Genomic DNA, 14,016 nt, shown 5'->3' on the forward strand with positions numbered 1-14,016 from the left:
TGTTTCAAACTTTGTGTCCTTTGTTCTTCATTTAAACACTGACTGCACAGAATCACTGTAGATAAACATTTAATCCTCACACATTATCTTCATACAGTCACACCCACACACACACACACTTCAAGTTCATGGATGACCGCACACACGCAGCGTCCATCTGTCACATCTCATCTCAGACTCGAGGGAGGCTTACTCGTAACACTGACAGCCTCTCACTACACTACATATCTACACGTGTTTAATAGAACAACCATCATGGATACAAAATAAATAAATGTTTTTTCTAAATAACAACAAACACAGAATACATGTTTCAATCCTTGTTAAACTCTTAGAAAAGCTCATTCATCATTTTGATTGTACAGAACATAGATCACTCCTTTATGCATCACATCAATTTTCCTGTAATCCCCTCAGAGTGACGATGCAGGGGCGGCTCTGGCAGCAGCCATGTTGGGGGCTGCGGGGGCCTCGGGGGCAAAATCAGAAGCGAGAGGAAACGGCCCTCTTCCCGGAGGAGGCGGGCTTATGGAGGAGATGAGTGCCCTATTGGCCAGGAGGTAGAGTTGCATCAAATGTTATTGTTGGCTTAACAATATCTCAAACTAGGTCCCCCTTCACTAACCATGCCATGTATCGGTCCTCATTTTTATTATTTTATATCTTTACTTCACTTTGTGGTGACATTTTTATGTCCATATATTTCGGATCCAACTTTTTTTTTGTGGGAATTCAAATACATTTTTACTGCCATTATTTGTATTTGCAAAGTTTCCTAAAAAGAAAAGTTCAGTGTTAAGAACAGCTGTCACTTGTTCTTTTTATCAATGAGTTACAACATCTGCCTGATATATTGGAAACCTTGATATGAAGCTACCAGGGGAAACAATTCATGAAAAAACAGAAAGCATAAGACATTTGACATCAGTGTACCTAAGAGGTCTGCTGACTTGATAACTTTGAATGAATGACTCCATGCATGTAGTAAAGTCAAAACCTTTGGGTCAGAAACAAACCGTTGAAACTGTGTCAGATGATATGAGTGTGACATAATTCATCATGTAAGCATGCCTGGTCTTCATGTGTTACAGAAGAAGAATTGCAGAGAAGGGCTCCTCACCTGAACCCGACCAGAGATCAGTAAGTTTTCATCAGAGCCTCTCAGTCTTCTGGCATGTCAGTGAAATCTGCATGATGTTCAATACATAGTCGTCACAATGGCTTCTCTGTTTGTCCAAACTTTGTGTACCACAGTCACTACATTCCTGTCTGAATCAACTCCTTTATCTGTCTGTGTATTATCTGTGTGATAGGCTGCAGCTTAGTGCGTATATCATGTTACACATCTCAATCTGTAATCATTACTTTTACAAAGGCTCACAAACATATCTGCACTGCACTGAAATCAAGCCTCAGTAAGGATCTCGTAATTGCTTTATTTCATATTTCATCGTTGTTTATTTTGTTTTAGTAAAATCACTTTCCTGTTGCTCCTGTCATTTGCTAAAAACATTACAACTTTCTTGAACCATTCAGTTTTATTCTCTAGTTTTTAAATCAATAAAACTACATTTCTTCAATTCATTAAGCAAACATATTTATTCAAAGCAACAAACATCGGAGAGCATGTACAACACAACAACGTAATATAAGGTCTTTGCACACTTTTCGGATGTGTTTATTGGATCCGTAATCCAAAGAAAAGAAACGTCACACACCAACACCTTGCACACTGAGTCTGATGAGTTTAATTTCTTTATATTGGGGAAATTTGCAGTATGAGACAAAATGTCTAGCTTACTCACAACGCAGAGTGAAAAGCAGTGAAGATGATTTAGTGGTTCTTTCACTCAAACTAACAGGGTCTGTCAGTCCTCATTAAAACATGACCAGAGAGTTATACCTGTTGATAAAGGAGAGTTTCACCTGTGGATAGAGGAGAGTTTCACCTTTAGATAGAGAAGAGTTTCACCTGTCAGTAGAGAAGAGTTTCACCAGTCAATAGAGGAGAGTTTCACCTGTAGCTAGAGAAGAGTTTCACCTGTAGCTAGAGAAGAGTTTCACCTGTAGCTAGAGAAGAGTTTCACCTGTAGATAGAGGAGAGTTTCACCTGTAGATAGAGGAGAGTTTCACCTGTAGCTAGAGAAGAGTTTCACCTGTAGCTAGAGAAGAGTTTCACCTTTAGATAGAGGAGAGTTTCACCTGTAGCTAGAGAAGAGTTTCACCTGTCAATAGAGGAAAGTTTCACCTTTAGATAGAGGAGAGTTTCACCTGTAGCTAGAGAAGAGTTTCACCTGTAGCTAGAGGAGAGTTTCACCTGTAGCTAGAGAAGAGTTTCACCTGTCAATAGAAGAGAGTTTCACCTGTAGCTAGAGAAGAGTTTCACCTGTAGCTAGAGAAGAGTTTCACCTGTCAATAGAAGAGAGTTTCACCTGTAGCTAGAGAAGAGTTTCACCTGTCAATAGAGGAGAGTTTCACCTGTAGCTAGAGAAGAGTTTCACCTGTAGCTAGAGAAGAGTTTCACCTGTAGATAGAGGAGAGTTTCACCTGTAGCTAGAGGAGAGTTTCACCTGTAGATAGAGGAGAGTTTCACCTGTAGCTAGATTAGAGTTTCACCTGTAGCTAGAGAAGAGTTTCACCTGTAGCTAGAGAGTTTCACCTGTAGCTAGATTAGAGTTTCACCTGTAGCTAGAGAAGAGTTTCACCTGTAGCTAGAGAAGAGTTTCACCTGTCAGTAGAGGAGAGTTTCACCTGTAGCTAGATTAGAGTTTCACCTGTAGCTAGAGAAGAGTTTCACCTGTCAATAGAGGAGAGTTTCACCTGTAGCTAGAGAAGAGTTTCACCTGTAGATAGAGGAGAGTTTCACCTGTCAATAGAGGAGAGTTTCACCTGTAGCTAAAGAAGAGTTTCACCTGTAGCTAGAGAAGAGTTTCACCTGTAGATAGAGGAGAGTTTCACCTGTCAATAGAGGAGAGTTTCACCTGTAGCTAGAGAGTTTCACCTGTAGCTAGATTAGAGTTTCACCTGTAGCTAGAGAAGAGTTTCACCTGTAGCTAGAGAAGAGTTTCACCTGTCAGTAGAGGAGAGTTTCACCTGTAGCTAGATTAGAGTTTCACCTGTAGCTAGAGAAGAGTTTCACCTGTCAGTAGAGGAGAGTTTCACCTGTAGCTAGATTAGAGTTTCACCTGTAGCTAGAGAAGAGTTTCACCTGTCAATAGAGGAGAGTTTCACCTGTAGCTAGAGAAGAGTTTCACCTGTAGATAGAGGAGAGTTTCACCTGTCAATAGAGGAGAGTTTCACCTGTAGCTAAAGAAGAGTTTCACCTGTAGCTAGAGAAGAGTTTCACCTGTAGATAGAGGAGAGTTTCACCTGTCAATAGAGGAGAGTTTCACCTGTAGCTAGAGAGTTTCACCTGTAGCTAGATTAGAGTTTCACCTGTAGCTAGAGAAGAGTTTCACCTGTAGCTAGAGAAGAGTTTCACCTGTCAGTAGAGGAGAGTTTCACCTGTAGCTAGATTAGAGTTTCACCTGTAGCTAGAGAAGAGTTTCACCTGTCAGTAGAGGAGAGTTTCACCTGTAGCTAGAGGAGAGTTTCACCTGTATTTCAGGATGTCAGTCGTCCAGTTTGATATGCAACTTTCTATACTAGAACCACATATTAAAAAGAACACCACCAATTTACTCAAAGTACCACACACAAAGGGATGCATCAGAAATATTTGCAAAAAATTAAACCTGTTCCAAATAAATAATGACGGCCGAAAGCTTCAGGGCCAGTGTGCAAACATTATCTTTTTGTATGTGCGTTAATTTTGGATGAGATAAAACAGGCTCAATGTGCAAAGATCTTAAGTGCAAATGATGTGCTAGAAGTCGGATCGGACACACAAGTTCTGAAAGGAAGTTCACAGAGTCAGAGCACTTAATAATTTAAGTTAATTCATCTTCATCAACAACGACGTCTGCAGCTGTTGATGAGAGTCGAATGATCACCAAACTCAACACCTTCTTCACAGTGGGTTCATATGAAAGGTCACAAAGCAGGACAAACAGGCTCATAATCCCCACTTTCCTTACAGACTTGATGTCAATAAAAATCATTAATAAACAAGGTGCAATGTTATATTCATGGTGGATTTTTGTAGGTTGTTAGATTTAGAAGTTTCTCTCATAAAGAAGTGATTTAACTTTATGTGGCATTGATAGAAGTTTCCATCATAACAAACACAAAAAGTATGGTTGAACGGACGGTGTACGAGTGACAGCTTTGACCTCTTATATTTCACAGCACTCAGTGAATATGAAGGATTTCCTTTGAGCGTAGGCTTGTGATGTTGAACTAAAAACTATTTACAAAGCTGTGTGGGTTAGAAGCTGTTTGGGAGAAATGTGACTCCCGTGTAGTAACTGCTGCTGCCTTAAGACATCCAGTGGTCTAATCCATCCAGAAAACCTCCCTAAATACCAACACAAGTCAAATCTCTGACCCTCTGATTGTGACCCTTCTTTGACCTTTGGACCTTTTCTGTCCACTCAACAGGAGGAGGGCGAGATAAACACGACTCCGAAAATGTCAGCCTGTAGCACACCAGGTAAGTGTCAGAAGGACCCTAACAGTCCAAGCCTGCAGACCCTCGCAGAAACATCATCATCCTCATCCTCAAAAACAACAAGCCGGAATTAATATGCATCTTCCTAAGACAGGCGGAGAAGACCCAAGTCAGCATTGAGTTTAACTTTTGATTGATGATTTTAGGAGTATTTAGAATGAGTAAGTAGCTGAAATGAATGTCAAACTGTAAGGAGAGGGGAATTCATGTGTCTGCTGTGTTTTTGTTTGTTTCTCCAGACATGCCCAGGAAGCCTTGGGAAAGAACAAACACCATGAACGGTAGCAAATCTCCAGTTATCGGAAGGTATTTAACATGTTCTTACTTTTTCACCTCATCATTATTTAAAGGAGCAATATGTAACTAAAATGGGTACTGCAGTCCAAATTCAAAACATTGTAGAGAGCATCTCCAATGTTGATCCTAGTTTGAGCACGTTTCTGCTCGTGGAGCTTATTAGAAACATGCAGAGGCTTTTTAGGTCGGGTACAATCACTTCTATCTGAACCACTTCTCTTGCCCACTTCTAAAGTTAGAAGGAGGACATACTGGCTGCTGCATTGTTGTCAGAGAAGCCAGCACTTCAACATAGCATGTTTCCTTAATGTCTGATCTTATAGTAAGGTTATTTAAAGATTTAATTCAGTAGTTATCGTATATATTGCTCCTTGAAGTATCATTGCACTTAAATTCATTTCATATCCCACATTTTCTTTCTTTCTTTACTTTGATTGTTCATATTTTATCTAACCATAACGTTTTTGTCTCTTATCTGAATGGCTATCAGCTACTAAGTTTCACTTTCTTAGTAAAAGACGCCAGAGGAATTTATTAAAGCATTTGCATCAGCTAGCTTTAGCTTTAGCATGGTGCACTGCTGGGGCCGTTCTGCGCTGGCTAACATCACTAAAGCTTACGTTGCCTTTACGACCAGTTCAAGCTGAGGTGTCTGTGTGCGAATGGAGAAGAATGGTATAGCATCAAATTAGATGTCAATTGAAGGCTTCAGATTTTGGATCCTGCCAGCCTTTTAGGTTGTGTGAATGAATAACTTTCACTGCAAACGTTGGGTGACATTTTGCGGGTTACATCGAGGTAGTGTAATAACTCCTTTGGAGAGCTATTGTGACAGAAATACAGAGCTAAGTCCTAAAGGTCTCATATCCTCCTCCTCTTCTTCAGTGTAAATAAGTCTCAGAGCTCCTCAAAACATGTGTGTGAAGTTTCTTGTTCTAAATCTACTCTGATCCTGTATTTGATCATGTCTATAAACCCCTCTATTTCAGCCCTGCTCAGAACAGGCTGTTTCTGTGTCTGTACCTTTAAATATGTAAATGAGCTGTGTCTGACCACGCCCCCTCTCTGGAAGGGCTTGGGTGTACTCAGGCTTTCTTGCTCCATGTCCTATTGTTTACAGTGAGAAGGCAGACTCAGAGGGCAGAACAAACACCTAGCTGTGGGAGTGTCACCCACCTGGGGGAGGGGTTACTGCCCTTTGTGATGTCATGAGGGGAAAATCTCCAAACGGCCTGTTTGAGCACACATTTTCTGAAAAGTGGAGCAGGCAGAAGACAGAGAGGATGGACTTTCCTCATCATTGGGGGGTTTGTAGAGAGACTAGAGACACATGGTGAAGTGCATTTTCTATAAAATGTGACCTTTAAATCATGCAATCATTTAGCTGAGTTGATGTTCTGAATAGCCCTGACCTTGAGTGATCTAACCAGTCTGGGTTCACACACACACACACAGATAGTAAGTTGTCATATGTAAAGTTAGTGTCTCTGCTGCTCACACAGACGAGAGTCTCCGTGGAGAACTCCAATTGGAGCAGATTCCTCCAACAGGTAGAGAGAAAAAAAAAGGCCCTGGAGAGTTTGCCAAATGTTTTTACTTCTAAACGATCTCCTTTGAGGTTTGCTGTGATGGACGTGGTTTGGTTGGAGGGTTTTATTTTGAATGCTTGTATGTCTTTCTTTTCTAAATACACCAACCTGCAGGGCTCTGTCCGCCTCTCACTGTGTCTGTTGATGTGTGCCATTTGGTACAATATGCTGTGGCTTTTTCTAAACCAATCATTGTCTGTATGAAGGACTTCTAATGTAATCTAGTAATTGTCAATGCATGCTGCTCTGCCTGCTGCTCTCTTAACTCACTGCACCCTCCCCACCCTATCACACACACAGACACACGCGCTTCAAACCGAGTGTCCGCCCAGCGCACAGCAGACTTGGCACAGTTTTATCATTAGAGAGCCAAAGCAGATCCAGCAGGCACTGGCAGATAAGGCCCTGCTGTGGATGTGAGGGAGTCTGTGTGCTTACAGAAAGAAGGAGCACTGAACCATCCAAGAAATGTTGGAGCACATAATCTCATAACAGTGTTCTACAGTTCTGTAAACTCCTCTATGGTATGAAAGAAATCGTCAAATCAAATGGGGCGCTGGTAGCGTAGTGGTTAGTGTGTGCGTCCCATGTACAAAAGCTAAAGTCCTCGAAGCGGGAACCGGTTTCAAATCCGACCTGTGGCTGCTTTTCTTCTCTCTCTCTCTCTCTCTCTCTCTCTCTCTCTCAGTTTCTGCCTCTATCGACTGTCCTGTCTCTAAAACAAAAAGCCCAACAATAAACCATTAAAAGTGAAAGATTAGAATCAGGAGTAGAGAAGAGCCTGAATGGACCTTCTGTTTGTCATATCTCTTCACTCTGCGGTGAAAGAGCAGTGACAACACTCTGTTAATTACAAATGTCCCGTCCACAGTGAAAGCCACAGCTGATACTGAGCTCATTTCCCTTTCTCTCACTTCCTTTTCCTGTCCTGCTTCCTCCCTTGAATGTTATTGGCGGCGCTATAAATTTCCACACCAATGATTCTCACGCAGAGCTCTGAGCTCTGGAGAAACCTAAATATACAACTTCTTTTTAATGCTGACACCCTCTTGGTCTATCACTTTACACTTTTATCACTCTATCAGAATTCTCATTGAGGAAGATAAAAAAAAAAACAGATGATAATCACACAGTACGATATGCACAACCATCAGATCTCCTGAGGAGGTCTGACCTCCCTCATGGGAATATTTTCCTAAATAGGTTTGATAGATTGTGAGTGTGTGTGTTTGCTTTTGTGTGTGTTGACATGCATGTCTAGCTGTGTCCAGGATTTGCATGCAATGACACAGATTTGTTTTCAAGCTGCAGTTTTTAATTAGCTCCAAATTCTATCAAAGTCTTCTCCTGAACATGAACATATTCGACCCTGTAAGGTCGGGGTGTTTCTGCTGTAAATGTTCAATGAGGAAATCATGGGGGATTACTTTAGGAGGTAATCGGCCATGATCAGACAACAGCAACAGAACATAAACAGCTGAGTTTTCATGTTAACAGTGTTGGTTAAATGTCTGTTAGCAGGTACAGCCTACAGAAAGAAACGTCTAGAAAGAAGACCTGACCTTCACTTGTCTGACATGAACATCTCAGTCTTAGAAATCATACATGTCTCGCCTCCTTAACCCTGGACCCGTTCTCTTCCTTTGTACTCAGTGAAACTCTCTCTTTCAGACCCAAATCCACTCCGACACCCACTGCATCCTTAAGTGCCAACGGTGTGCCAACAGAATCTGTTGACTATGATCGATTGAAACAGGTAAGGGGACACGTAAATTGTAGTTTTATTTATTGCTCATGGAAGTGAAGTGCCTTACTTTCTCATCGAAGCTGGTCACAGGTTTCAATCCCAGTACTGGTGTCGTTCCCACTCTCTCGCCCCCATTTGCTCTCTCTCTCTCTCTCTCTCTCTCTCTCTCTCTCTCTCTCTCTCTCTCTCTCAAGCTGCCCTGTCTAATACAGACCAAAGTAATAAAGTACTGTTATTTACTTGTTTATGATACCAGCCTTTGCTCCAGAGATAAGCTGCATATTAAAACAGTTTATAACTGTTAGAGTTCATGTCAGAGTGTGCAGGGAGCCGTCCTGCTATAAGGCCGCTCCTCCCTCTGACCTCCCTGAATGAGCCTGTTAGATAAGTACAGTGCACTATCTGTCGCCATGACTACAGCACACAGCGCTGTCACAGTGAGACAGAAACAACACTCTTCTTCATACTCGTCAATGATCTGTCACTCGTGGACTTTGGTCTGCAGGAGTTCAATATAAGTGTTCTCACTCTTGCTGTGTGTTTGTCTACAAGTCAGACTTCAGGCTCTAATCTCAGAGGGATTCCCCGCACAGGGATTAGCTACTTAGTAAAGAAGACAAGGGACCTCCCTTTGCCAGTTGGCAGGTCCAGCACACGGCTAAGTCCAAAAGCCAAAGGTAACTCAGTCAGAGGAGAGCAGCAGGTGGAAACACGAGCTGCCAGGTGGCACGGTTTCTCTCTCCTCTAAAGGTCTGATGTTTGGAAAGATGACTTTGACTTGTTGTGTTTTTCAGGATATTCTGGATGAGATGAGAAAGGAGCTGTCGAAGCTAAAAGAAGAGCTCATCGATGGTAAATATTTACTTATATGTTCATGTGACGCTGAAACGTAGCACAAGTTATGTTCAGTAAGACAACCTGAAGGGTCCAATGTTAGGAACATTAGCCGTGACATTAGGGTTTATTTAAAGTGTTTCTGATCCTCTGGCTGTTGAGGTTTTCTGCCCCATGTTGACCCTACTGGTTGACCCCTTTTATTAGTGTTAAATTGCCTCCAGAGGGGGCGCTGGTGGCTCAGTGGTTAGTGCGCGGTTAGTGCTCGTATGTATCCCACCTGTGGCTCCTTTCTCACATGTCATTCCCCACACTCTCTCTCCCTGATTTCTGACTCTACACACTTTCCTATCTCTCCATTAAAGGCACAAAAAGCCAAAAAATAAATCTTGGCTCCAGAGCTGGTCAGACATAGGATCAGAGACCAAAGTCCTCAAGAGCGGGCAGCCTGGGGTCCATCTGACCTCTGGATCCTACCCCACAGTCATTATCTGCACTCTCTCTCTCTCCGGTGTCTGACTCTATCCACTGTCCTTTCTCTGAAAATAAGAGAAATAATTTTTCACCTGTCCCTGTTAAAGAAGTATTTATGATGAACTACTCTACCCGTCACCATGTTTGATTAAAAGCAGCAACTCACGAGCTGTGTTCAGGATTAGTTTCGCAAACGTTGTATATTCTTTGAAATGACCTTCAGTAAATACAAAGTCTCAAAGGTGTGTTTCTATACAAAAGACTGCACATCCCTTTAAATATGTCATGACCCTCTTCAGCTGAGAAGTCCTAAATAACTTCCTATTTGTGTCCTCAGCAATCAGGGAGGAGCTGGGCAAGTCCAGCACAGCGTAGAGGATCCAGAACCTCCTCCTCAGAACATCTACATCCACGTGAGCCGCAAGAAAAAAACCCCACGGTCCAATCTAGACAATACAGCAGAGAGAAACAATCCAATCAAGGAAGGAGTTGAGACGGCCATGATGACAATGATCAGATTCATACTGGGAGAGGACTTCATTTTGGGGCAGAGCAGAATCGGACGCAACAACATTGGGTGGGTGAGGGGGGGAGGGGCGGGGTGGGAGGCGTGTTGCTCTGTGACTCAGAATCCACTCTACAAAAATCCTGTTCCTGCTGCCTCCCCCCCGCAGACCCCTCCTCTCGCCGAGGGCATCGCATCCTGGACGACAGCGCACGGTCTGAGAGAGAAGCGAGTGTCTTTTATGCAAAGATGATTTTTCTCTTTTTGTCCTAAAAAAATAACGAGAAGAAAAAAACAAAACACAGTCGACAATATTGAACTCTTCAGTGATACTAACCACCTGAACAGTAGCATCGATGCTAAGACCCGTGTGACTTACTATCCAACACCTTTTGTTAAGAGAGAACGCAGACAGGAAGACAGTAGGGGATGGAAATACAAACTTTTTTTCCCATAATGCCATAGGGGTAGCGCGCGTGTGTGTGTGTGTGCGCGTGTGTTAGAGAGTGTGAATGTGGGACTGTCAGTCTCTGGTGAGGTCCACCACTGCAGGACACTGTAAAGCTCGTCTTCCTCAAATACTATTTTAACCTGAAAATGTACAAAAGAGAGAAAAAGTTATTTAGAAAAAAATCTATCAACAACGTCTGGCCGGATCGTTTTTACACCGGCTGCTCTCTCGTCCGTCCGTAGAATCATCACCAGAGGAGTGGTTTGACCGTCTTCTCTGTTGAGTGACAGGTGGACGAGACGAGCGGGGGCGGCTGCGTGTCAGAAAGCAGCCAGTGTAGCTCTCTACCAAACGTTTATCTACTCACTAAAAGTGCTGATCAGCTAACATCCGTCATGCTCGTCTACCGCCGCCAGAAATGTAGATAGAAGTGACTTTTCCTTCCAGTACACTTTGATTTGACTCTCTCTCTCTCTCTCTCTCTCTCTCTCCCTTTCGATGTCATGTGCGTCATATTTAGGTACTACATTTGAAGCATGTACGCTCGTTTTTCTTTACATGTCGAGGGTCACAAGTCTGCCAAGAAGTCGCATTATAACCGTCACACGTTTTTTTCTTGTAAGCAATAAGTGTAGCATCTAAGTCCTCACTCACACCCAGCATCTCTCTCTCTCTCTCTCTACCCACCCTGCTCAGCCCCCGTCTCTTTGTCCAACTCTGTGCGGGTGTGATGTCAAACTGGAGATGAAGGTGAAAGAGTACCAGAGAGAATCTGTTAACACATGAGAAGTTAACTTTTGATATTTTCTTTTCAAACTCACAACCGTATTTTTATCCTTTATTTTTTTTTTCTGCATTTATGTGAAACGTTCACAGGACATCTGCAACATAGCAGACTGGTGTCCATATAAGGACACGATTGTGCCATTTACTCTCTCTGCAGTGCTTAGTGAGGATGGTTCCAACTTTAACTCTTTGGCCTTTTTTTCTTTCGTCTGCCGCTGTCCAACTTTGAGAGTGAAAAGGTGTATTTAAGCCGACAGACGTCTTAGATAAAGGAACACGTAGTTTAATTGAGGTGCTGTTTCTGTGTCACTTCAAGCTCAAAGTACAATCAACCTGACTGGGGGGGGATGTTGTTTAAATAATGACACTGTTGCTCCAGGCAACGGGTAAAAAGTCTGTTTTACAATTCTGTACTCATGTCGTCTCCATAATGTCCTGAGGAGACACAAATACAATCAAACGTCACAACTGTCCAACAGCCATACACCATACCATCTGTTTGAAAACCACCTGCTGATCAAACCATGCAGAGGAGTGTGAGGCGTGAATCTTAAGTGGTGCATTACAGTTTGAATTCAGTGAACAAAAGGAGTTCAGCTTAATGTCTCCATTAAAGGAGCAGTCCAGTTTTTAAATAGGCCTTCTAACACATCCATAAAGATTCACTTCAGGCACATTTTGTAAGTCAAAATAATCCCAAGGCGAACATTTCCTGACTTCAGATCTGATTTCTCAATCATCCAACTCAATGGAATCTTTATTTGATTGATAAATGTTCACCTCATCAAATCTCGGTGTTGGTTTTTTTAAAGCCGAGATTACCCGTGATGTCATTACATGTCAGACTAAACAAAACTTCTCCAGAACCAAAGACGATTTACAACCCAGCCTGAACGATGAGCCCTGAGTGGAAGTTAAAGGTGGAGTCAGTTTGTAAAACACAACATTCAAACTCGGCCCCTCCTCCTGGGCTCATCGCTCCCATAAGCTCACCCTCACTGCAGGACGTTTACTGCTTGTGGCTACGCTGCAAGCTAACGCATGCTAGCACAAGTTAACCGTCGGTGTTTGTCACCAAAAGCAGACCAACACAAGTTTCCCCCTCATGTTTGACCCACTATGATTATATTTTCTCTTCTTTGCTGCTAAGTCCACGTCCGTCGTATGAGCCAGGTTTGATTTGCGTCCAATCCCTGACTCATATCCACTCTACTCACCTGCTGCACTGTCATTGGCTGAGAGGAAACTCACCAACCAAAACAAACCAGAAGAGTAAAATCAGTCTCCACTACACATCTATGGAGGAACATAAGAGATGATTAACTTTACTATAAGTCTTTATCTTATTCTGTAGGAACAATCGTCTGACTCTTTAAACTCTAATGAGGACAACCAGACGGGGAGTGACTGAGGGTTTTTAAGTGGATGGTGGTCGATGGCTGTTGGACGTTGTACGACTCCACTGTGTTTAAGGGCTTGGACATCATAGCTTTGCTACAAATGATGACTATTAACTGATGTGAGAAAATACTCACCAATAGTTTCTCCTCTTCTTTGGAATCGATCCAATGAAATGGACGTGTTGGTCGTAGACATCCAGACGCTGTTAACCTTCGGCTTGAGTCTGAAGCTTTTTGATATCTTTTCTGGTTTTGTGTTAACATCACGGTTTCATCTCCTAATCCATCCTTTTTCTAAAGCCAAACGCCCAGACAGGAAGCTTGTGCACTGCGCATCATCGATTGCACTTTAAGACAAAAAAACCCCTCCCCTCACAGAGTAATCCAACACGCTCTGACTGCAGCCGTTAAAGAGCCTCTTTTAAAAAAAACAAACGTGCGGCTATCTCACCAAAGGATTCATCCTCGCTCCCTCCTGCTCGACACGCCCCCTCTCAACAAAGTCGCCTTTTCTTCTGTTTGTTTCATTTAGTGGAGAGATCTGGGACGTGAGGGCGAGACAATGGTTGTGGTGGAGAGACGTTGATCTTTCTGTGAAGCTATGTGGTTTGTGCCTTGTTCCAAAGTTGCATTTAAAGTGTTGAAGATCTAAAGAGAACTCTAGTAATAATAATATCTGAGGACTGTGGTTCTGATCTCAAGCAGTAGTTTGGTTTCTGTTCCACTCTTTCCTCTTTTTGGAGATCATGATGATTTAAAGGGAGCGTGGAATGACCTTGGTACTGTTCCTCACCAAGAAAACATCTTAGCGCCTGTTTCTTTTCTTCTTTTTTTTTTTTTTACATATATGTTATTTTTGTTTCCATTCTGATGTGAGGTTTCTTATCTAACAGTTCTGAAATACAATCTAGTCTTTAAAGAGAGAACAGGTCTGTACGGCTTCAGAGACGGTCCTGAAGTGTGCAAGTCCAGACTCGTCTGGCTGCAGTGTTCAGTGTTTCCTCATGTTTAACGTCTCAGAGAGCATCTTGAGTTTTCTTTACATGCTTGAGGATCTGTCTTCTTCTCCATGTGATCAGAAGACAGCTGGTTGAAACATTTATATTCGTCTGTAAACCCGTTTTTCTTTTTCTGCTGAGGGAACTGATGGGATTGTGAAGGAGAGGTGACGATGGCTGATGAAGGTTGGATGGGTCGGGGTTCCAGACATATTCTTTAATCATCTGCATTGTACCATACTGTTCTCATGTTCATTAGTCTTTTCTTACATGCTAACATATTGTTTTGTTTGAGCAGATTAAATAAAAATTGCAATACAAGAGCA

The 14,016-nt window shown here is 42.4% G+C and overlaps 1 protein-coding gene across 10 annotated transcripts in view; it reads left to right on the forward strand.

Moving 5' to 3' along the window:
• enah (ENAH actin regulator) overlaps positions 1 to 14,016 on the forward strand; it is a 128,405-nt gene extending 114,389 nt beyond the window's left edge. For 8 of the 10 annotated variants that reach the window (XM_065963868.1, XM_065963867.1, XM_065963865.1 and 5 more), the window contains 8 exons: positions 418 to 560; positions 1,092 to 1,140; positions 4,540 to 4,591; positions 4,849 to 4,915; positions 6,409 to 6,456; positions 8,167 to 8,251; positions 9,037 to 9,094; positions 9,888 to 14,016. In XM_065963868.1, coding sequence (XP_065819940.1) covers positions 418 to 560; positions 1,092 to 1,140; positions 4,540 to 4,591; positions 4,849 to 4,915; positions 6,409 to 6,456; positions 8,167 to 8,251; positions 9,037 to 9,094; positions 9,888 to 9,925 — 540 coding nt within the window. In that variant the 3' untranslated portion in view covers positions 9,926 to 14,016. The remainder of the gene's footprint in view (positions 1 to 417; positions 561 to 1,091; positions 1,141 to 4,539; positions 4,592 to 4,848; positions 4,916 to 6,408; positions 6,457 to 8,166; positions 8,252 to 9,036; positions 9,095 to 9,887) is intronic. The other 2 variants (XM_065963866.1, XM_065963876.1) reach the window with 1 other exon arrangement.

This window comes from Labrus bergylta, chromosome 15, assembly GCF_963930695.1.
Source record: "Labrus bergylta chromosome 15, fLabBer1.1, whole genome shotgun sequence".
Taxonomy (NCBI): Eukaryota; Metazoa; Chordata; class Actinopteri; order Labriformes; family Labridae; genus Labrus; species Labrus bergylta.